The sequence below is a fragment of the Cheilinus undulatus genome, linkage group 17 (genome assembly GCF_018320785.1).
Source record: "Cheilinus undulatus linkage group 17, ASM1832078v1, whole genome shotgun sequence".
In the NCBI taxonomy this organism is placed as follows: Eukaryota; Metazoa; Chordata; class Actinopteri; order Labriformes; family Labridae; genus Cheilinus; species Cheilinus undulatus.
Genome location: NC_054881.1, coordinates 22,560,591 through 22,585,962, shown reverse-complemented (window position 1 = coordinate 22,585,962; position 25,372 = coordinate 22,560,591). Strand labels below are relative to the sequence as shown.

Sequence of the window (25,372 nt, the reverse complement as noted above, 5' to 3'; positions counted from 1 at the left end):
TAGAAAAGGAGAAGGTACGCTTGAGTTACTCATGCTAAATGTAAGAGGTTCTGTTCAGGTAGTGGCCTTGAGTGGCATACACCCCCCTGAAATCTGTTCTGTCAGCCCTGCTGCTAACCCAGTAAACCTTGTTAACCAGGGGTGTCAAACTCAAGGCCCGGGGGCCAAAACTGGCCCGTGGTACAGTTGTATCTGGACCGCAGATCAGAAGATCTTTCTATTATAACTGGCCCACTGGTACATGGTCTACAGATTGCCTTCAGTAAAAGGGCCAATCCCATTTCTACCCTTTAGCCCTATCCCTTTGTTTACCCCTTCCCCTTGCCCCTTGAAACAGAGTGGTAAGGGGTAGGGGTAAAAACATTCCCTTAAGAAACGAGATGCCACTTGATTGCTGTTCATCATCACACATTACTGATAAACAGTACATCATCGAAGGTCACCAAAATACAATAAACTCCCATCCCCATAGGGTAAAGATTGAATATATGAGAATACACAACTGGAATATTTTCTATACTCGTTTTTTAAATGCAAACACGCCTTTCCTCTCCATTGTGCCATTTTGCAAGTCAACGCAGTGCATGGTCAAAATTCATCATACCCCTTAGTTTCAAGTGAGGTCCTGAAAAATCTTCATTTATAGGGCTATGTAGCCCTTGGCCCTTAACCCTAGCCCTTGATTCAAAAGAGAACTGGAACACCCCTTCCCCTGTCGTGAATACACAAAACCAAGAGGAAGGGCTAAGATAAGGGCTAAGGGGGATTGACCCTAAATGTATAAATTTTACCTTGATGATTTAGAATATCTTTGTTAAATATATAAAGAGTAGTGCTGTCAAATGATTGAAATTTTTAATCAGATCAATCACAGGGTTGCTGTGGATTAATTTTGATTAATCATGATTAAATATCATTCATTTTTAATCTATAATAATTGTGTTTCATTTTTCATAAGCAAACAGACTCAAGAAAGAAGGAAATATATATGCTATTCAATTACAAATTCAACTGGGCCAAATTTTTGTTCTGTCTTGTATGTTTTCTGTACTCAAATTTCCCATCGAGAGGGCCGACGTGCTGTTTAGCGTCTTCCATATCGAGTTGGTTGGTCACTACCAGATCAACGGCCCATTTGCCCATGTGTGGTGGCATTTTCAATGGTAACCCTACTTGGACAAACTGCCCAAATGCGTTGCCAGATACGTTTCAGGGATTTTAAGTCATTCTGCACTGTAGATGGGTTAATTGCGTTAAAAGTTTTAATCAGATTAATCATGATGATGGATTAACCAGTATTAACTCGTCAATTTTGATAGCCCTAATAAAGAGTAAAAATAATTAGATAAAAAGTCTGGAAGGTGGGATAAGAAATTAATGTTGTTATTTCATATTTTCAATTTTGCACAATTCGCAATTCTGACTTAATTATGATTTTGACTTTTTCATGTCATATTTTAACCTTCAAGATTACAATTTTAAGTCATTTTTACCTTTCAAACTTGTGATTTGACTTTCTGTCTCAAATATTTGCCTTTTAAAAACAGTATTTTGCCTTTGAATTTAATGTTTTGACCTTTTTAGCTAATAGGGTGACTTTTCATCTCAGACAATGAGCCTTTAAACTTATCATTTTGGCTTTTTTTCACCTAGGAATGATTTATTATCAGTTTTTTTTTCATATATCACTTATGGTGAAAATGAGGCTGACAGTTTATGGTTAAACTTTTACCTTTTTAGACTCTCAGGTTAGGCCTAAGTTCAGAATCCGTGATTGACTTTTACACTACTGGTCTAAACAGTCCGGCCCTAAGGATGTCTCATTGGAACAAATCTGGCCCCAGATATGAGTTTGACATGTGGTTGACCATCTGATTGATCTCCTTTTATTTTCAATCACAGGAAAAAAATGAACTTTTTCACGCTATTCTATTTTTTTAGATGCACCTGCAAAGCGACCTGCAGATTGGCCTCTCCAGCTATAAATAACTGGAAAAATTCTTCAATTTAGGTCCTCAGTAGGAGCATAGAAACATTCTACAGGTCTGGGTATCTTGTATGAAAGACTGTGTGTGATACATTTTTTTTGAAGGTATCAGTCATCAGACATTTTTTAAATTTGTCTAACTCTCTGATGTCCTCTTACTTCTTTTGTCAGTCCTCCCCTCTCTCCTGCTCCATGTCCTCTCTGCTTAAATCTAGAAGTGAATCTCTGGTTCAGGCTGGAGCTGACAGCAGTCAGCCGGGTAACTCCCCAGCAGCTACATTTATTAATGCGCTCCTCGCCAACATGACCATAAGTGATACATTTAGCTTCTCTGGCCCGACTGAGAATGTCTTTCAGTTCCCTTTCTCTCCTCAGCCTGACACTAACTCTTAATGGTCCTTACCACCATATTTTATGCATTAATGACCCACTTAGCCCTGCTTTCCTGCTCCAGACTTCATTTACCTTTAACTGTTGCAATTTCTGCACCCACTCACGCATGCAGGCATTCTTTCAGAGCAAATTACTGTCACAAAGATTGCATTAGCTATGTTGTCGATGTATTTTCTGGATTATGTCGGCTGCTTTCTTAAAGCTTGTGTTATTCGGCTTCCCTGTCACATTTCATGCTTAGTTAACTAGTTAACTTCCCCTCAGGGCTTTTTCAGAGATCTTAAACAGAATAAGACGAGACATTAAGATGGTTTTTGGTTCGTTGTGTCCCAAAGATTTTCCTAATATAAAAAGAGAAAGGTTACCTGAATGTAAGATATTCTTTTTTCTTATACAAGAAAACAGAAACAAGTGAAAGGTGTTCAATTTGAAATGTTATTGTCAAAACCACCTTTTATACAATGTGGCATACTGTGAAGGGAATTCCTAATCCGATAGCATAATCCATCAGCCAAAAAACAGCTTGCTTTTATTGTAGAGGCCTTCAGACACATTTTCTATGCCATTTTTGTCACCGTGGGCTTGTTCAATAATCCAAAGAAGACCTTAATTCAGACACTGAGAAACTAGATAGACGGATTGATAGATAAGATAGCATGATGGGGTTATTGTCTGAATTTTGTTGTTTTGTCCTATCCAATGTTGCTGTATATCATTATTTTGACCTGTAATAGCTCACAAGTACCACTGAATGAGGATGAATAACTGCAGAAGCATAGGCTACATTTATTTTAGTTGTTTTGATCACCTGGCATTTCTATGATCCTTAGTAGATCATAAGTACAATCACATGTATAGGATCTTGGCCTCAGGGGATGGTGGAGTGGGGGAGGGCTGAGTGGGATGGGTTGATGTGGGAGGCAGGAAGGGAAACTTTGCATCTTATAACTAGGGCTGGGCAATTAATTGAAAACTAGATTAAATCACAATATGGCCTGCTGCAATTTTCAAATTGCAAAAAGTGTAATATTTCTTTCACCTGAAATTTGTGTCAAAAGAGCAGTTTTAAACATTTTTTTTTTTTTTTTTGCAGCAGAGATGTTATGTATGACTTATCATGCAATCATTCAGGTGACATTTTTTTAGAATAGTCTACAAAAAATGCTACCTTCTTCATTTTTGTACTTTTTTCTTAATAAATATAAGAATGGCAAAAACCCTTCAATGCAATAATTCATATCCAATTTGCAAGATGAGTCAAAATCATCAGAATTAGAAACTTTTGAAGAATTGTTCAGCCCTTGTTTATGAATAAATGAAAGTTCAGGAATAATCACATATCAAATCACAATTGCAATATTGGGGAAAAAAAATCTCAATTAGATTGTTTTCCAAAATCGTTCAGCCCTGCTTATAACCACCATCATGTAGCAGCTCTTCTAATTTTGTGTGTACCCTTACTTGCAATGTATTCTGGGAATACAATGTATGGTGATGCTCTTTTAAAAATCTGATTAAAAGCACAAATCAGCACAAAATACATAATTTTGCGTGATTCAAATAGAACTCCAGTCCTTATCATGGTAGATTTGGTATGGTATCAGAATTTTTTATATCAGCCAGCTACAGTACAGTGCATGAAAAACCCACCTGACTTCTCTCAGGTAGACAGAGTTGAATCTCAAAGGAGAGCAGCACAGTCCCTGCAAGGCCAGGTTGGTCCAACCCTTGGCTGCGAGCCCATTAGACCCTTGCTAATCACTCGTAGAGGGCCATCACCTAGCAACTAGCCTTCCTACTGTCAGAAATAAATGTTAGGATGGCAGAGAGAAGAGGACAAAACTGACTAAGTATTATTTTTTAGATGAGCTTCTTCTCACAACACAGATCTGTGCTCCTAACTGCATGCATGCATGTATTGATGCTAAGAGGTGTTCACGGAGTTTGACGTTCCAATAACGCTGTCCCCTGTGCAAATTATGACACGGTCTACTTTGAGGAGATTATTTCAGAGCACAACCAGGCAGTTTTTGACACTGCTGCTCACATTTTCTATCCACCTCGGTAGAGCGGCTGGTAAATATAGCTCGGTGTGGGAAGTTTTGGCAAGAGACAGCTAGCTGCCTGCTAGGAGGAGAGCATAGCAGAGCATACCTACCAACTGTGGGCGACTGTCAGTTTTAACAAGGATGATGGCGAGCACTGTAATGTCTTATTTTAAGGCTGGGCAAGAAAAGAGGAAATTACATATCATGAATTAGTGTTTTTGAGCACTCTTTCTCACTTTCCCTCTAGTTTAAGATAAATATAAAATATTTTAACACTGCAAGGAAGTTTCCTATTACAACTTTGTGTCAGTGAATTTTGTGCTTTTTCTGTTGCCTCCTAGTGGCTACAATATCCAGTAAGTGAAGAATGAATTCTCCAAAGTAGAATTTAAAGAGGCTTTTTTATGGACAAGAATGATCATTGTTAGCACTCCGCTGTATTTTGGTCCAGGATTAGAAAATCCAGTTTGTTTCTTTAAAGAAAAAAGAAATTTGAATAACTTTAGCCAGATACAGAAGTTTATTAGCCACCGTATCCAGACTAAAAAAAAGTTTTTCTACATGTCAAAATTCACATTATCTAAAAGACCATGATTGTTTGTTTTAACAGAGAATTAAGTTTAAGCCATTTTTAATGTTTTTTTCTGTTTCCAGTACATTTTTCTATGCTGAGCAACCTGATTTCTAGATTTAATCAAATGTGATGGATTTAATCTGATCAGATAACTTTCCCAAAATGCTCTGAAGTAGGAGTTGGCAGCTGTGGTTAATAGTGTGTTTAGTATAGTAGTGATGCACGATAAGTTTTATTTTCCTAACCGATACGGATAATCGATAATTTCCTACACCCGATGGCCAATAACCAATATTTTTTTTTCAGTTTTTGATTTAACAAAAGAAGTTTATTTGATGTATTTATGCACATCTGGAGGTGAGATGTGTACCAGATTACAACAAACACAAACAACTGACATAGGTTTTCCCCTTTTCCCTTGAAATAAATTATAGAGTCTTGACAAGTGGTCAAATCTGACATTTCAATAAACTAAACAAGAATTCAGCTGACTTATGTCAAATCAGACAAAACCAAATGATAACAGGCTGTCATGCTTAACAAATTGAGATGTTTGGGGGGGTCTGTCTTATAGAATTAAAGAGAACTTATGTTTTACATATAGATTAAAAGTATGCACTGACGTAAGTCACATCAGAAATAGGTTAAAAATGTTAAGTGCACCGTGGTCTGTGGCTAAACTTCTGTTCCTGATGTCAATCAGACTGAATGAAACCACATCACACAGAGCAGGCAGGGATACGTCTATGAAAGTAGCGGTGGATCAGGAGACTGTCAGTCTGATTTTGTCATTATTAGGGGTGCACCTTTTGGCTCTGACAAACTTCTGCAGTTTCCAGTGACTGCTGAATCAGCACTCTGCCTGGTATTAGCCTTTGGCCTAGTGGCTATTGCCGCTTCGTTTTAATGTTGTTAAAGGATGATGACTTTTAAGTGACTTAAAAGATTCGGTGTGTTAAAACTATGTAAAATATATGCAATATCAGCCAATAATTTATCAGTACCGATAATTATCGTGCATCCCTAATAAGTAGTGCAGCTATTCATGTATTTATTTTGAAACAACCAATCAGTGGTCAGTGAGTGGCTGTAGTTTAAGTCTGTCTTTGGTTGACCACAGTCCTACAGTCTAGTATCAGACAAAGAGGTGGAGATGACGTGAACCTTTAATCATCTGGCAAATAGCTACACCGTGCCAGCCTGCTAATCAAAGTGGCCCACCCCTAAAATGTGCCTAATTCTTAGCCTTATAATAAAGAGAAAGATATACTAGAGAAGTGTTAGCATAATGAGGGCTGGAAATCTGAAAATGTAAATAGTATACAGCTATTTATACCAAAATCCATCTTCTGCGAACATAATCAGCATTTTGAAATGGGTGTTTATGAGACTTCAGGGGGCTTTTGCAGCCAGCCTCATGTTGACGCTAAAATAATTCAATAGCTGCACTTTTCAAGACTTCAGGTTACCATTTGTTTCACTACTGTGGATAAAAAGAGTAAATTCTAAATAGAATAATAGATTTTTCATTCTAAAATCCTAGGAATGTGTGCTTTTATTCAACCAAAACAGACATCTTCAAGTTTTTGGCTTTTTTTTTTTTGGTGTATTAAAAGTTAGTTAACAGTAAACAGTAAACTATCTCAGCATCAGGTGCGCTCTCTTGTGTTTTTATCAATTTATTTATATGTGTTATTGTTTGTTTCAGGTGCTGACAGAGCAGGGCTGTGTGTTCCAGGAGAGACACGGCTGGGAAAGACCTGGCTGGTTCAACAAAGACGGGCCTGCTCCTGTGAGATTTACACATTTAAACTTCACACATTTACTCCACACAGACACCTGCGAGCTGCGTGTTTATTTACATCCACATGATTACAAAAGGCACTTTAAAAAGACGCAAACAACAGGGATAATATTTTTTTCACAGGGTTAACAATGGATGGTGATGACTCAGTGTTCTATTATTTTCACTTTATGCACTGAAAAAACACCTGTCTTTTTCTGTTGTTTCTTATTTTAAAGGTAAAAGAATATGATTACTATGGAGCGTATGACATTAAGAGGAATGTGAACTACAAATACAACGAGCTGTTGGGAAAAGAGTACACCTTTGACTTCCCTCCACATCATGATGTGGTAAGACTCAAAGCATAAAAGTTTGAAATTTTGCTTTGTATAGTTGAAAAGTGTTAATAAATGAGGTGCAATGCCTTGTTTGGCTTTAACAGACAGTCTGATGAAGAGCAGCAATGCTTGAAATGTCTCATCTTTGGTGCAGTAAATAATTTGGATTCCTGGAGCCCTGCAATGTGTGAGGTGTCTTTCTGTCCACTCTATGTTGGTAATAACAGCAACATACAGCAAGTGTGCTCACTTTACAGAGCGTCTGCCATCCTCTGTTGAGCTTCTACACACGCTGCATTGGATTGTCTTGTTTTTTTAAGCCCAGTACTGCAACCATTCATATACCAGTTAAGTCAACTGTTTAAATGTGAGATTAAACTCAAAGCAGGTTGTGGTGACACCGGTTCTGCTGTCAAAGCTGAGTTACATTGATGATAAACACACTGCTTCTGTCAAGTTTTTCCACAATAAATGTCCATAGTCCATTGTCCATTGAGTGCATTTTTAATGTAAGTATGGTATAGTGAATATCAGCTTGAAGCAGCCTCTGCAGAAGAGAAATGAAACTTAAAACTAAAGATGCAGTTACAAAGAAGAGACTTACAAAACAGTTTTTCTGTGAACAATAATCAGACATGAGTTGAATAGGCCATCACCGTTTGTTTTAGGGAGAGAAGGGGGGTTTGAAAACATATTGACTGATTAAGGTTTATGGTAAAAAATTGTATTCGATCTGACAACTGACCTCGTCTTTCTTACACTTTTTGAAGAAAAATCCAAGGCAGAATCATGAACATGTTCTAAAACTACAGAATTGTGTTATTAAAACTAACTTTAGAAACTATGGGTCTTTGATAATTTTGTTTTGTGGACATTTACAAGACCAAAATTTAAAAAACCTTTCCATGGAGTAACATAAATGGCTGTTTCAGAGTTCAGTTATCTCCCTGTCAACCAAATAAAGTAATGTCTGAACAAATTTGAACAAATATCCTAAATATGTTGTGCTTAATATGAAATCTCTTGATGAGTTCAACCTTTAATTTTCAAGCTCTGGCTCCAAATAAAACCAGTCATCTTGTCGTGTTTGGCAGAGAGAGGATCCACTTTGATTTAGAGTCTGGTTTTGTGATAACTGGATGCGTGTGTTGTGCTCTTTTAAAATGCAGATTAAGAGCGAGTGCCTCTCATGTAGACACGGTGTGGCTGTGTTTGACATGTCCTACTTTGGGAAGTTCTATCTCACCGGACCAGATGCCAAGAAGGCGGCTGATTGGCTGTTTACCGCTGATGTCAACAAGAAGCCAGGTCAGTGTGCTACAGCGAGAACATACACACAGAAATGCACGCTCAAGCACAGACAGATGGGAGGAAGGATTGACAGGATGGAGAGGTTGGATACATGGATGGAGAGACAAAATAAGATGCCAAAAACATGAGCAAAACAATCCACTTCTCCACAAAATGTCCACTAACTCTAAATGCCAGCCTCTGAACTCTCTGAGCTTTTGAAACAGGGAAATCTGAGCTGTCAAATTTGTTCTGTCTTATCAGTGAGCCAACATCTTCGCCTCTGCAGTGACAGGTGCGTGGAGACATGGATGAAGGCAGAGATCCAAGTGCTCCAGATGTTCTTTTATCCTTTTATCTCATATTTTTACCTCATTCACTGTGAGTTATCAGTGCTAAACAGAGCAGAGGGCCTTTATGTTGATGTAATATTCTTTCATAAATGTTGATCAGCTATCTGACTGTAAAGGTTGATGTCTGATTTTGGCAAAATTCCTGAGTCTGAGCTTTGACACAGAGTAAATACTGTGATAAACAACAGATAAACTGCAGATAAATTCTAAAAAGATAATAAAAGACAGGCTGTCAAAATGATTTAAAATTAAAATGATGCACTGGGATAGTTGCTTAGCATTTGAATAGAAGATGCACCATATTTTTTAACTGGATTTCACACTAGCACTGTAACAAACTAGCCCAATCATCCTGCTTTTGCTCTTTTACACATCAGCATGATATTGATGTGTGTGATTTACATTGCATTACATCATTGCAGAAGTGCACCATATGGTAAAGGTATTTGGCCACACCTGTTATTTGTTGAATTCAGCTGTTTCAATCAGACCCGTTGCCACAGGTGCATAAAATAAAGCACCTAGCCATGCAGTCTTCACTTGCAAACATTTGTGAGACAAAATTGGTCATTCCGAAGAGCTCAGCGATTTCAAGTGCAGTACAGGGACGGATGCCACTTTTGCAAAATGACGGTTTGTGTAATTTCATTCCTGCTGGATAATCCACAGTCAACGGCGAGAGATATTATAAAGCAGAAGCATTTAGGAACAACAGCTACTCAGCCACCAAGCAGCAACGACTACTAAGGCGCATGGTGTGAATGTAGCAAGAAACCATTGAATGGGTGGCAAAGAATGGTGCAAAGCACACAAATACTGGACTGAAGCAGTTGAAACGTGTTCCGTGGAGTGATGAATCACACTTTTCCGTTTCGCAGTTAGATGGGCGAGTCTAGGTTTGGCGAATGTCGGGAGAGTGTTACCTGCCTGAATTAACTGTACCATCTGTGAAGTTTGGTGGAGGAGAGATGATGGTATGGGGCTGTTTTAATGGTTAGGGCTAGACCCTTATCACCAGTAAAGGGCAGTCTTAATGCTTCAGCTTACCTATACATTTTGGACAATGCCATGCTTCCAACTGTGTGGCAACAGCTTGAGAAAGACTCTTTTCTATTCTAAAATGACTGTGCCCCACTGCACAAAGCAGGAACTATGAAGACATGTTTTGACGAGTACGGTTTAGGAGAACTTGACTGGGTCGCACAGAGCTCTGACCTCATTCTCACTGAGCACCTTTGGGATGAACTGGAACAGAAAATGCCTGCCAGGCCTGACCATTTATGAGGTCAGGCCTAAATGCTCAGCAGAATGAATGGACACAAATTCCCACAAAAACGCTCAAAAATTCTGTGGAAAGCTTTCCAAGAAGAGAGGAGGCTATTATGGCTGCAAATGGGGGCCAACTCCACATTTAAGTGCATGTATTTGAATACAATATCATTACATTCCTGCTGGTGTAATGGGCTGGTGGCCAGATACTTTTGTCCATACAGTGTGCTGTCACATTAAAGCAGCATCAAGTTATGATGGATCTTTTTGGCACCCTTCTTTGGGATACTATATCCTAGCTATCCCTGAAAGGTGGTAGTAGACTCACAGCAGTCTTTTGATGGGTCAAAGAATCAGATATACTCGACTAACACAAAACATGCCATGTTAAAATGTCCCATGGAATTAGATGGGTTAATTACAAAGCTTTTTTTTTTTTGCATATGGTTTGTAGCTATTCCCCAGGGACCTTGAAGGTACAGGCCTTCCTAGGGATCATAAGAGTAGAGCATGTTCAGGGGGAACTGGTTGTCACATCCTTCTCCAGTGAGATCATGTCTCACTATACAAAACTGTACTGAGCCAAACTGGACTCCTTGGTGGAAACACACTATAGTTATAACCCACAAACAGTTAAAAGTGTTCTGATGACATGAAAGAACCATTAATTAAAAAGTCTGTTTATACCAGGAACTACTTTTCTTCCACATCTGGAGTTAAACACTCATCAGGAAGTGTATTTATGTGTGTGAAACAAGGCACGATTTAATTTTCTTCTCACTTAATCAATGTCTTCTGCTACCTTCCAGTTTATTTTCTCCAATAAATCATGACAGCCAGATCTCACCCACCTACGAATGTAGCTTTTAAAATCTTGGCTTTTTTCAGCGTGCAGGATGATGCTTCAGCCAATCGCGCTTTCTCCGCCTATTTGTCCATCATCGTCTCTGTCAGACTCCCAATTCTTAATCTATAACCAAGACGGTTTCCTCACTGATTGTGGAAAACACATTTACACATCATGTCTTGATATTACTGAGATAATGAAACAGTAACATCACTCATTCATTTAAAAAGAGCTGATTAAAAAAGCGACTGAGGGGGATTGAGATGTTATGATTTAGTCTTTTGTGTTTTGACTCATAAGGAAATATCTGTAATAACATACTCGTTAAGAGAATCTTTGTTATGTGGCATCCTCAGTGATTATTACAGTATTGAGAGAGTTCTTATGTCAGTTGTTTCCTTGGTAACTATTTAAAAGACCTGGTTGTCTGGCCGAGTGTAGTCCCTGGAGGAGTGTTGAAAGAGGTGTAAGTACACTTGACTTGATTAAAAATTCATTTTTGTTCACACTAGAGGGCCAGAAAAACACACGCACAGCCACAAAAAACTTACTAACTGGATCCCTCACAAAGAATCAGTTAAAAACAAGAGCTTGACCTCACATTTGGGTTCTTCTTTTATTCAGAGATTTCATTGGCTTTCCTCCATCACGCTGAACACTTAAAAAGAACACCTGCAGAGTCTGACACAAGGATTAATTGTTAATGTTTTTGTTTTTTTGTTTGGGTGTGTTTCAGGCACCACCGTGTATACCTGCATGTTGAATAAGAGAGGAGGGGCGGAGGCTGACCTGACAGTGAGCAGGCTGGAGCCCGGGGCTGCCATCCTGCCTCTGGCTCCAGAGTCCAATGGTGAGAAGCACAGCTGTGCGTGTTATACTGTAACTGCTATGCTGTAAATCTACTGCTGTCTTTGTGTTTCTTCCTTTACTGTTACAAATTTTATTTTAACTCTTGTATTATTTATCTGTGTCTCTCCATGATATCTTATTTGGATTTGTCATCATGTTTTTCCCTCTCCTAGTGTGTCTCTAAATATAGTATATCTGTTTCAGTCAGTATTATATTACACCTTTTTCATTGTTGTTGAGTCACTCTTAAATACACTGCTTTCCACATTATTAAGCAAATGACATTTTCCTCTTATTTTCCTGAATATAACTGCAAATGACAGAATATTTTTCAAGTCATCAGCCGTTAGAGCATAATTCAAATGTTTTTGAACAAACTTCATAATGATAACCATTATTTTTTTAAAAACAAAAACCTCAAAATGCACTGTTCCACATTATTATGCAAAACAGAGTTTTAAAAGATTTTATAGGTTGTAAAGAACTGAAAATGGTCATTCATTGAATATGCAGCATTAGGAGGTCATATTTACTGAAATCAAAAGCTATTTCAATCAATGAATTTGAATTTTGAATTTTGAATTTCTTTGCAGGATGTCAGAATAGCCTCCCAGAGCTGCTGTTTTGATGTGAACTGCCTCCCACCCTCATAGATCTTTAGCTTGAGGATGCTCCAAAGGTTATCAATAGGGTTGAGGTCAGGGGAGGATGGGGGCCACACCCTGAGATTCTCTCCTTTTATGCCCATAGCAGCCAGTGACACAGAGGTATTCTTTGCAGCATGAGATGGTGCATTGTCATGCATGAAGATAATTTTTCTACAGAAGGAACTGCTCTTCTTTTTGTACCATGGAAGCAAGTGGTCAGTCAGAAACTCTATATACTTTGCCGAGATCATTTTCACACCTTCAGGGACCCAAAAGGGGCCCACCAGCTCTCTCCTCATGAATCCGTCCCAAAACATGACTCCGCCACCTCCTTGCTGACATCACAGCCTTGTTGGGACATGGTGGCCATCCTCCAACCATCCGCTACTCCTCCATCTTGACCATCCAGGGTTGCATGGCACTGATCAGCAAAAGAGACAGTTTGAAAATGAGTCTTCATGTATTTCTTGGCCTACTCCACCGTTTCTGCTTGTGAGCAGTCTAAATATGCTAAATACGATATCACAGTTTGCTTTAAAAGCATGTTTATGACACATAAGGTAGGAAAGTTGCTAAAGAGGTACCATTGACCTAGTAGCTCATGAGTAATTTGCTCCTATTTATTGGTATTGTCAGCAGCTCAGTGCACACAGCATGCAGAAAGACCTACATCAGGGAATGTATGGACTGTCAGCTGGTGATTCTGTTATGAGTGCGGTTAACTTTGGCATCAGAATGCCAACAACATCAGATGGATGTTTATATAATATAAGGGTGACTTCAATACATTTTCAAGAAAACTGCTGATGCTTCAAAGACTGGTGGTGTTGAAAACGTTGATTTGTCAAGAAAAGGGGGGTTAGGGGTAGGGGGTAAGATAAAAGGTCCTAAAAATGAAACATTAATGCCTCCACCTCAGCAGAAAGCCCCAAAATAATGAATTAAAGATTGGAAATGGGGTGAATGTAAGCTCAGTATCTGCAGTTTGAGTCCAGATGGTGCTATAGGGGCTTTAAAGAGGGTCACTGCTGCATATAAAGGAAAAATATCAGTTTATTTTTAAGATACCATCTCATGCAGGAAGCAGCTTTGTTGTATAAATGTTCCTGAGGCACTGCTTGTTCTGCTAATATGCAATGCATTCTTGAATAAACCCTCATGAGGACAGTTATTACAAATGAGTTGAGCTAATTTGATGGGTTTTTTTTTAAATGATCATGCTGTTGAGGTGTTTTGTAGATAGATATATTTTTAAGAACGAATTGAAAAAAACAGTAATAGTTATGCATTTGTTTGAAAGCTAGGGATGCAACTAAGGACTATTTTTGTTGTCAACTAGTTGCTAACTAAGCTGATTACTCGACTGATCGGATCATGTTTTGTGTATTATAACGGTTGTATTTAATTTTTTTTAATTTTTAGGTTGGTAACTTTATTAATATTTTTATTTAAATAAAGTTGCATGTAGGGCTGACAGCTTCCATTCGATTGGTCAATTGTTTGGTGGAAAAGCTTATGTCCGACCAAGATCACCCTGTTCAGCGAGTCGCTGACCAGTTCTGTTGACAGCATTGATGAATCTTTTTAAATTCATTAAAGACAACAAGGGGCTTCAATATAGAGATGCACAGATGCATCAGTTCAACCCTTGGAACCTCAAGCCAGTCTTTGCTATTTTGGTCCATCTTTATTTTTTATGCAAAAATGCCTGAAGAAACTCAACCCTTGCAAGCCCAGTCAAGTTATAGACATCTATTTTTCAGGACAATCTGGACTATCAGAATATGTGTGCTGCAAGGATGTCAGATGAATGTATAAAAAAATATGACCAGAAAGTCCAAGTAAAGGAACCTGAATTGAATCTCACAGAACTTTATACAAATTACACCAAGATCAACAATGATTGAGTCTTTTACATTTAGTTCCTGCAGTATTTTACTATCAGGAGAAAAAAATCTTTCTAACAAACACACAACAGATACTTTTACTCTCATTTATCTCTTTAAAACCAATTCATATTTTACACACCTGTGGTATTCAAATGCAATAAAATGTGTATGAATACCACTCTATTCATTATTTAAGCCTAAGAAGACATTTTTATTACCTTACCAAACTGGCAGTTAACTAAGTTATTATCATTGATTTATCTATGTCTGTTTGTAGTACCAAAGCTCTGAATAAACACTGCTTTTTGTGCCTGAATTAAAAATGTTCACCACAAACACCCCTAAGTGACACCCACAGTAGCACCTGCAGGCTGGACGACCCTAAAGTAGTTTTACAACTGTAGTGGCCAACACTTCAAATAATCAGAAAAATTATGTATTCATGTAAAAATACGAGAGAGCAGTCCTTAATCCAAAACAGGAAGTAAGCAATGGAGGAGTGCAGAGCCGAGCATTGCATTAAGGTTTCTACTTGGCATGGAAATGTCTAGTGGGGCTGTAGTGTTAAGAGGGTTGGGGGTTACAGGTGGTGGTTGGTCAACAGAACACACAGCCAATGGCAGTCCGTAATCATGGTCCATCACAAGTAAGCAGCACAAAACACGAATGAGGTACAGCAACAGAACAGCAGCTTACAGCAGCAGTTCAAGCCTCCTCATGTAGCAGCCTTCAATGTAACAGTAGTTCCACAGCAATGATTAACATGTCATGTCTGTAAAGGCAATTGAGAATTTCCCTGCTTTTGAAAACTGTTAGAGGTAGTTAAAGTACTGTAAGAACTCAGCTATGTTTTTGAATTAATGTCGATATTTCAGTGTAAAAATTCAACATACTGTACCTTTAAATCACTCTGTTTCCTGTACCATCTGCTCTCCAGGTGATGCATACTACCTAGCTATTGGTGGTGGTGTAGCTGAACACAACTGGAACCACATCAGAACTGTTCTCACCGACCAGGGCTTCCAGTGCCAACTGACTGACCACTCTGAGGACATGGGCATGATCAGCATTCAGGGACCCAAGAGGTGAGGAGAGGAGGGAGAAAACAAGGGAAAAAGAGGGCCAAGAAGGAAACAGGAGTGTGATTTATGTATCCAGGTGAGAAAATGACAAAGTAGTAAGGGCAAAGGGTGAGAGAGAGGGGAGGGAAAAGGTGAAGGTAACTTAATGGTCTAAAAAACGGGTAATGATTCGTAGACAGAGGAGGAGGGCATGAGCGTTGATCAATAAGAGGAGGTTAAGAGTCTAACCTCAAAACCTGGCTGTAGATGTTAGAGTGAGAGAATGGGCAGTGATGGATTGGAAACAGGAGGTAGAAGAGTTAAAGGTTTATTCTGTGAGATTTAAAGTCTGAATCGTTTCACTAATCATTTTTGACCACAAAAACACAACTGCTGTGCTCAACTTCATTATCGACTTCACTATCATTTCTGAATATTCACTTTGAAATTTCTATGTTTTTTTCCATTACTTTTTAGTGTGGTCCTGCAACCCCAATTCAAAGAAGGTAGGATGCTGTGTAAAATCTGAATAAAAACAGAGAGCGATGATTTGGAACTCTAATAAACTCTTATTTTTTTCACAACAGAACATAAACAACATATTACATGTTAAAACAGAGACATTTTACCGTTTCATGAAAACACCTCATTTTGACTTAGATGGAAGCAACACAGTCAGAAAAGAAGGGACAGGGCAACAGAAGGCTGGAAAAGGAAACAGCTGGAGGAGCATTTTGCAACTGATAAGGTTAATTGTCAACAGGTCAGTAATATGACTGGGTAAACACTGCTTTCCACATTATTAAGCAAATGAAATTTTCCTCTTATTTTCCTAATTATTAATGCAAAATTTTTTGAACAAAACATAATGAAAACCGTTATTTTTAAATAAATAAAAACCTCAAAATCCACTTTTTCACATATTCCACATTATTAAGCAGGCCACAGGTTTCAAGCAATATGGGAAAGAAAAATGATCTCTCTGCTGCCGAAAAGTATCAAATAGTGTAATGCCTTGGACAAGGAATGAAAACATTAGATATTTCATGAAAAATTAATCATGATCAACATACTGTGAAGATTAAGAGAGCAGATGCTAAAATGCCATTAAAAAGCAGCAAACAGGTATTTGAAGCTGCTGGTGCCTCTGGCGTCCCACCAACCTCAAGGTGTAGGATCCTCCAGAGGCTTGCAGTCGTGCATAAACCTACTATTCGGCTGCCCGATCGAATGCTCACAAACAGAAACGGTTGCAGTGGGCCTAGAATTACATGAAGAGTCATTTTCAAACAGTCTTGTTTACTGATAAGTGCTGTGCTACCCTGGATGGTCCAGATGGAAAGTAGTGGATTGTTGGTGGATGGCCACCATGTCCCAACAAGGCTGTGATGTCAGCAAGGAGGTGGTGGAGTCATGTTTTGGGCCGGATTCATGAGGAGAGAGCTGGTAGGCCCCTTTTGGGTCCCTGAAGGTGTGAAAATGATCTCGGCAAAGCATATAGAGTTTCTGACTGACCACTTGCTTCCATGGTAAAAAAAAAAAAGAAAAGCAGTTCCTTCTGTAGAAAAATTATCTTCATGCATGACAATGCACCATCTCATGCTGCAAAGAATCCCTCTGTGTCATTGGCTGCTATGGGCATAAAAGGAGAGAATCTCAGGGTGTGGCCCCCATCCTCCCCTGACCTCAACCCTGTTGAGAACCTTTGGAGCATCCTCAAGCTAAAGATCTATGAGGGTGGGAGGCAGTTCACATCAAAACAGCAGCTCTGGGAGGATATTCTGACATCCTGCAAAGAAATTCAAACAGCAACTCTCCAAAAACTCACAAGTTCAATGGATGCAAGAATTGTGAAGGTGATATCAGAGAAGGGCTCCTATGTTAACATGGAACTTGGCCTGTTAAGATGTTTTTGATTGAAATAGCTTTTGATTTCAGTGAATATGACCTCCTGATGCTGCAAATTCAACACATGACCAATTTTCAGTTCTTTACAACCTATAAAATCTTTTAAAACTCTGTCGTGCTTAATAATGTGGAATGGTGCATTTTGAGGTTTTTATTAAAAAAAAAATCACAGTCATCATTATGAAGTTTGACTTGAAAACTTGAAAAATACTCTGACTGTCATTTGCATAAATATTTAGGAAAATAAAGGAAAATGTCATTTGCTTAATAATGTGGAAAGCGTTGTAAAAGTAGCATTTCTCAGAGGCAGAGTCTCTCAGAAGTAAAGGTGGGCAGAGGTTTATCCATCTGCGAAAAACTGTGTTCAAAAATTGTGAAACAACTTCAGGAAAAATGTTCCTCAACAGGAAAGTGCAAAGACTTTGAATATCCTACTATTTACAATACAATAAAAAAAAAAAAAACAACAGGAATTCTGCACTGGAAATCACTGCATGGGCACAGAAATCGCTGTTTATCAACATTTTGCTGTGCCATCCACAAATGAAATTAACAGCTGTATCATGCAAAGAAGAAGCCATCCAGAAAGGCTGCCATCTTCTCAGGGCACATTTCAACAGCCTGCATCCCTGATGGTATGGGGTTGCATTAGTGCAAGGTATTATCAGTGCTGAAACATATACAGAGGTTTAGGACCAAAATGTCCCATCAGGACAACATCTCTGTTAGGGAAGGTCTTACAGATTTCAGCAAGACCAAAGCTCATCTAAAATGAACTGTGGCAAAATGGAAAACTGTTCTGTGATCAGATTAATCAAAATTTTAAGTTCCTTTATTGAAACCACAGATGATGTGTCCCCCTGATGTTGTGAGAATCACCCAGCATGATATCAGAGCACAGTTCAAAAGCCTGCATCTCTGATGGTATGGGGTTGCATTAGTCAAGGCCAGCAGTTTTCAAAGTGTGAGGCGGGCCTCCCCCTGTGGGGTCAAAGTACTTAAGGTGAGGCGTGGAACCATAAACCAGAAAAAAGATGATTTGCTTTGCACTCCTGCTGTATGTGAGGCAAAATGAACAGATTTATAGTTACTATACGGTGGACAATTAAATTTAGGATTTTCCTACATTGGTCCTAATGATGCTCAACAACCACAGAGTTTACAAGCTAATGACAGCATAAGGCTGTGTAAACCCTGGGGTCATGCTGGGGTCATATAAACACTAAGACAGCCTGTGCAAGTGAGGGTTTTTGACATTGACATTCATCAGAACTAAGGCAATCTGAAGGTGGATGAGGATTTAAAGTTATGTAACACTGCATCAACTGCATTGATGCAAATTTATATTCCCCGCTAAATTAGAGCATACAGCATAATAATCAGGCAGTATTTGAATTAAGTTTAATACTGAAAATAAATAACTGATTGCTTAGGTAAGATGGATGTTTGAAGATGTATGCAAACAAAAATATAAAAAATATAAAGATGTTGAAATAAAATGTTTAAAGTTGAGACCTAAATATTTGAAAATATAGTTGTTTGAAGAATATGTCTTATTTTTATGGGAGTGGAGGTCCACAATCAAGGAGGAGGCTCACTCTACCACACTTTGAAAACCGCTGGTCTAGACAAGACAAGAATGGGACAACATTCCTCTCCTGAAACTCAAGCAGCAAGTCTCCTTAGTTCCCAGATGTTTACAGACTGTTGTAAAAAGAAGGGGGGTGTTTCACAATGGTGAACATGGCCCTGTCCTTACTTTTGTGGGATGTATTGCTGCCATCAAATTCAAAATGGGCTAATATTTTCATGGAATGGTAAAATATCTCGGTTTTATCATCTGATATATTAGTTATGTTCTGTTGTGAATAGAACATAAATTTCTATTCTATTGTGAATAAAATATCAGTTCATGAGATATGCACATTATTTCATTTTGTTTTTATTTACATTTTACACAACGCCCCAGTTTTTTGAAACTGGATCTTTGTCTATAGTGTATCTAAAAGTAAAGGCCATTAAATAGAAAAGGAAGAATAAAGCATTAATGTCTGGTGACAAAACTGAGATGCTAATGAGCTATCTTTGCTTATCTTAACCTAGAGGTTCCTTGTAAGCCCCCTACTCATATCTTAGATAATCTAAACTCATGTGTGTTAAGTTAAGGTAGTGAGCAAGAGTAAGTAACCCAGACTGATGTGTCCCCTCTGCTGCACGCTCAGGGGAGATGAGGGAAGAATGCTCACTAGTTTATTGATCACAGATACGTCTCATAGGTAGAAGAAAAATGTAAAAATTGACCACAAATACACCTGGGTAGCCTACCCAGGGATCGTTTCTGTGTGGGAAACACTGCATTAAATGTTCATAATAAATGTCCTATAGGATCCTCTCTGTGTGCCAGCACAGTATGTACCGATAACTCCCTGCTTGAACTTTAAAGTGAAAACTTTCACGGACTAAATGTCAAAAACTCTCAGCAGACTTCCTGTATTTAAATTAGGTCTTATGAAATTACTGAGATTAGCAGGGATCTAAAGCTGCAGATTTTGGGTCCTTTAATGAGGACAAGTAGGGATTATGATGTGGCAGCTGTCTGCTATATGAACACTGTCGCACACTGGATTTATGTGTGACAGAGGTATAGCTGTAGGAGGAAACATGGCTCTCGTGTTTGAAGTTGCTGATGAAATTCAGAATTTTCACAGATTTTACTGAGGATGTACAGGATTGAATTTCTGCCAATTTTCCAATATGCTAAAATTTACAGATTCATTTTAGCTGATACTGATATATAAATGTTTATTATAGATCTTTAACTTTAGTCCTTAAAACATACTTTAAACTTTAGTCCTTAAAACTCACATTGAAGTACAGGATGAACAAAGAAAAATAAAACACAATCCAGAATGTGGTTGAATTCTTTGACATAATTTCCTTCAGGAGCAATGTTACCGTGATTGATACTCATAAAGGGGCTGGGAAAATGTTTAGCCTTATTATTAAAAATGACCCAAAACACAGAAAGAATAGAACAATATTGACTCTAACTATTATACCGAAAGGATTAGATCTGCTTCTGCCACACAGGTTTGTGCAGAAATTCTGTGACAGATATCTTCAACAGATCGTTAAGAATGCCATCTCTTTAGATCGACAAAAAAGTTTGCATACTTTATGCAGATTTTGCAAATAAATGTTTTTTTGCACATTGGCTTTTGTGAAAACCATGAAATGCTTTAAAGTAGGCCAGTTTAATTTATTTCAAGGACTAAATTGTTAAGTTTAGTATTTTTTATAGCCATGACTCTCCGCTCCATCAGGAAGCAGAAGGAGAGGGGTGAGTCGGCATAGAAATATGAAGTCTATGCAATTCTTTAAACTCATATTAGACGAGATAACGCAGAAGATGTGTCACATGTTGCTATTGGAATTCTTCACTGAGAAATCACTGTTTAACTGCTGTTTTGTCAGCTGTAGTCATTGTTGCTGGGTAAACCACGAACAATACATCACAAGTTGTCAATTCAGTTTAACCAGCACTTCAGAAGAGCACTGTGTTGCTTAATAGAATGGTTTTTTGATAAAATAAGAAAGATCCGCTCTCACTTTGTATCAAAATGCCCAAAATGGATCATTAACATCTTATAAAGCTTTTGTCTGAACAACGCTACAGCTGTTGTAATGATTTATAGAATGGTTAAGCACAGAACCTCCTAAAATCTACAAATCTTCTGTCATATATTTATTAAACGCTGCCTTGAGCTTAACACATTCATGCAATTTAGAGCACAGGAGTTTACATGCAACTTTTTTGGACTTTAAGACAAGAAGTCAAACTTATTTTGGTGCCTAGGACTTGTGATGTTATTGAATTATAGAAACACTTTGCTTTTTACTAGTGTTGAAGCTTGGTGGTCTTTTATTGTGACATCCCCACAGCATTCTGTGTTATTTCTTTATTTTAGCATGAAAAATCCTTTACAGGTGAAAATATTGCCGCACATGTGGCTGCAGTCCAACATGTGACTTTCTTCTTCCTTCCTGCAGCTTTTCTTTGTTCTTCACTCACAGCCGTAGCCGTAACACCTTTACCTCTCTCCCTCTCTGAACTCCTCATCTGTCTTTTCCTCCTCTCCCCCCTCCACCTCACCACACTGTCTTTGTTCTTCCTTCTTACCAGCAGTAGGGTTAGGCCGCTCTGTGTGGGCTCCGTCGATTTCTTTTTTCTCTCTCTCTCTCCTCCTTGAGGCTTTTTCTAATCTTCTGCTCTCTCAAGTTTCTTATTCCTCTTCATGTCTCTGTAGATCTTATCCACATTTGTCTCGCTCTCCTCCCGTGTCCTCCCATTTTTTTTAACTTAACAGGCATCCTCTTGTTTCTGCTTACGTAAAATCAGACATGAGCGCACCAGTAGGTGCAGAAGTCCTTCATATGTGTGCTTGTGTTCATTATCTGTTTGCGCACACATAATAAGAGGCTGATTGCGGAGCTCATTGACTTTCCTTGAGTGCAATCTGCTTGTAAAAGTTTGTCTTTGCATCTGTGTTTGTTTGCCACCCATAGTATAAACAAGATCTGTGTTTGCATTTCCTTCTTTTGCACAACTGATTCCCTTCATTGTCTCTACCACAAATGAGGAAATCAGACAAAATCAACCCTTGAATGTTTAGGGTTTTTTTCCTCCTTAGTGGATTAATCTTTTTAAATCTCAAGGAGAGAAGAAATTACAGCATTTATGTAAATGTGTCTCACTTTTCTCTTCCAGTGATGTCTCATTCTAGTTCTCCAGAGAGCACCCAGTCTGTAAACATGTAGCTGTTTCTCTCACATAAATGTTGGAGCTGCATAGACTCTGTGGACCCCATGGGACACATTTCTGACTTTTTTTAACACCTACCCACAAAGTCAAAGAACAGAAATGCTACATAAATGTCACATTGGGCATTTATGATAGATTTATTCCACAGTGGAAAATACACAGTCTATTTTACTTAGTGACACCAATTTATCTCTTCATTTGTATTTGCTTATCATATGTTAAAATTAAAACCTGGTCCTTTAGCTTTAACAAAAAAAAAAGAATTTTAGTGTTTTTTTTCTTTTCCAGCTCCCTAGATGACTTCCAGCACACCCTGATCACTGACTGTATTTCTGTTAATAATAATAAAAATGATAATAATAATAATAACTTTATATAGCACTTATAAAAACAGTTGTTTACTAAGTGCTTTTCACATGGCAAGAGTTAAAACTCAGGGAAAATAAACAGCAACAATCAGAGCAGAATAGGAGCTCTGTAAAACCAAACAAGAAGGGGAGAACATAATGTGGACACAGAGGAAAAAGAATAAAAATGAAAATGAGTCAGTGAAAAATGATAATATGATTCCTATGATAATATTCCGAAAGATATCGTAGGATGTGGGAGAAGGAGAGAGTTAAATACATATATTCAAACAAACAACCAAACAAATACATGAAGATGATAACGACATCACATCAGTGGCGATAAAACAAAGATAAGATTCAAAACAGAAATGTAATAGAAACAAGGACTGGTAAGTAAAATTTAGGTAGATAAACACTAAATAATAAAGTAAATGAACATGAGATAAGAAAGAAGGGTATAAAATTATAAAAAAGAATAGGAGTAGCAGTGTAAATAAAAGAGAAGTAATAAAATAGATAAATAGTTAAAAGGAACATCACACAAAAGCAAGTCTGTAAAAGTGAGTTTTAAGGAGTGATTTAAAAGATGTCACCAAATCTGCCAGCCTTATCTCCTCGGGCAGGCTGTTCCAAGGTCAAGGAGCCCTGACAGCAAAAGCCCTGTCTCCTTTAGATTTCAGCCTCGACTTTGGAACAACCAGGACACCCCCGCCTGAGGATCTAAGACTGCGCATTGGCTCATAAGGGGTCAGCATTTCAGAAATGTAACCTGATGCAAGACCCATACGAGCTTTAAAAGTGATCAATAAAATCTTAAAATCAATTCTAAAAGTAACAGGAAGCCAGTGAAGGGAAGCAAAGATAGGGGTGATGTGATGTCATCTGTTAAAACCAGTTAAAAGCCTAGCTGCTGTGTTCTGGACTAGTTGGAGGCGGGAGAGTGATTTATTTGTAAAACCTGAAGGGAGTGAGTTGTAGTAGTGCAGTCACGAAAAGATACTGTAAATGAATGGATAACTTTTTCGAAGTCAGCAGGGGACAGTATGGATTTAATTTTGGATATGGATCTGATTTGGATGAAGCATGACTGGGCTATTCTCTTGATGTGTGGTTCGAATGTGAGTTGACTCAAAAGTAACTCCTCAATTTCTTGCGGTTGGTGTGATGTTAGAAGAGAGTAGACCAAGAAAATTATTAATCAGGCTGGTGTTTGGATTTGGGTAATTGAAGAGTATGATTTCTGACTTTGATTCGTTTAACTGTAAAAAAAATTTTGTGCCATCCAATATTTGATATTTTTGAAACTGTTAAAAACAGCAGCTAGGCTAGTAAAATCACCAGGTCTCAGCAGGAGGTATATCTGTGTGTCATCGGCATAAAAATGGAAAGACAGATTATGATTAGGAATGATAAAACCTAAAGGAAGCATGTAAATTCAAAATAAAAGTGGGCCTAAAATAAAACCTTGCTGTACACCACAGGTAATAGGAGAGGTGGAAGATGAGTGGTTACCTATGGTGACCGCAAAGGTTCTGTTTAAAAGATAGGAATGTGAATGATTTCATCGAGTTGGCACCATTTTTGTTGTATTTGTTTCAATATGCTTTGGATGGAACAACATAAAAAATGTTGATTTAACATAACTAATTCAGCTCAATTAGATAGGAATCTCACTGACAATATTTCTTATAGAGACATCTGTGTCAGATTAGGTTTATGGGGACTATTTCTTGGTTAAAGGCCCGTTGTGACATTCACTACATGGACAACAGTATTAGGCCACCAGACCATTACATCAGCAGGGACTGTAATGACATTGTATTCAAATATGTATACTTTAATAAGGAGTTGGCCCACTTTTGCAGCATTATTAGCCTCCACTCTCCTGGCAAAGCTTTCCACAACATTTTTGAGCGTTTTTGAGGGAATTTGTGCCATGTTGGAATAGAAAAGGGCCTTCCCCAAGCTGTTGCCACAAAGTTGGAAGCATTGCATTGTTCAAAATGCCTCGGTATGCTGAAGCATTAAGATTGCCCTTCACTGGAGATAAGGGTCTAGCTAGCCCAAACCATGAAAATCAGCCCCATACCATTATCCCTCCTCCACCAAATTTCACAGTTAGCACAATGCAGTCAGGCTTCTTCCACTTCATGGCTGAGTTGCTGTTATTCCTAAATGCTTCCACTTTCTGATAATATCACTTACAGCTGACTGGAATATCCAGTGAGGGTGAAATTTCACTAAAACGTTTTATTGCAATGGTGGCATCCATCACAGTACCACACTTGAAGTCACTGAGCTCCTCAGAATGACCCATTTTGTATCATCAACATTTGCATATGGAGACTGCGTGGCTAGGTGCTTGATTTTGTACACATGTGCCAACAGGTCTGATTGAAATACCTTAATTCATTAATTAACAGGTGTGGCCAAATACTTTTATCCATATAGTGTATATGTCACTGTGATATTTTTTTATCACTTTGTTTCTATATTTTAATCAGAACAGGTTAAATGCTTCTCAAAATTCACAAATTTGCCCGACCAGTCACATGACCACATCAGGCAGTTCAGTATATTTTACTCTAGGACTTTGTGAGTTAAAATCAAGAAAAGCTGCACAAGGTAGTTTTCCAGGACATGTAAAGGACATGTAACACCTGTGTCACCGTCCTGTAAAGGGATGTAAAGGGAGCTCAGTGTGTGTTAGAGAGACTGCGGTAAGCCTGGGGAACAAATTGGTGGTTTCAAGACTGCCTCACCACATGCAGGCAGACAAACAGAACCATTCAGTGATTAGCTAATTGGCCTTGCTCTCGGGTTCTTGAGTTCAGTGAGCAAATCATGCTTATGCAAAGACAGAAATCAGAGAACAGCCTAAAGAAAGCAGCAGTCTGTGCATCACCACACTCTGCACACATACATAGATGTAAGAAATGTTTCTGCTCCCATGAATCCCCA

General features: G+C 38.3%; 1 protein-coding gene across 1 annotated transcript in view; it reads left to right on the top strand.

The window, feature by feature from the left end:
• sardh (sarcosine dehydrogenase) overlaps window positions 1-25,372 on the top strand; it is a 102,640-nt gene that overhangs the window by 62,966 nt on the left and 14,302 nt on the right. Inside the window, exons 13-17 of the mRNA XM_041811745.1 lie at window positions 6,711-6,794; window positions 7,025-7,138; window positions 8,296-8,434; window positions 11,622-11,735; window positions 15,208-15,355. Of these exons, the coding sequence (XP_041667679.1) occupies window positions 6,711-6,794; window positions 7,025-7,138; window positions 8,296-8,434; window positions 11,622-11,735; window positions 15,208-15,355 (599 nt within the window). The remainder of the gene's footprint in view (window positions 1-6,710; window positions 6,795-7,024; window positions 7,139-8,295; window positions 8,435-11,621; window positions 11,736-15,207; window positions 15,356-25,372) is intronic.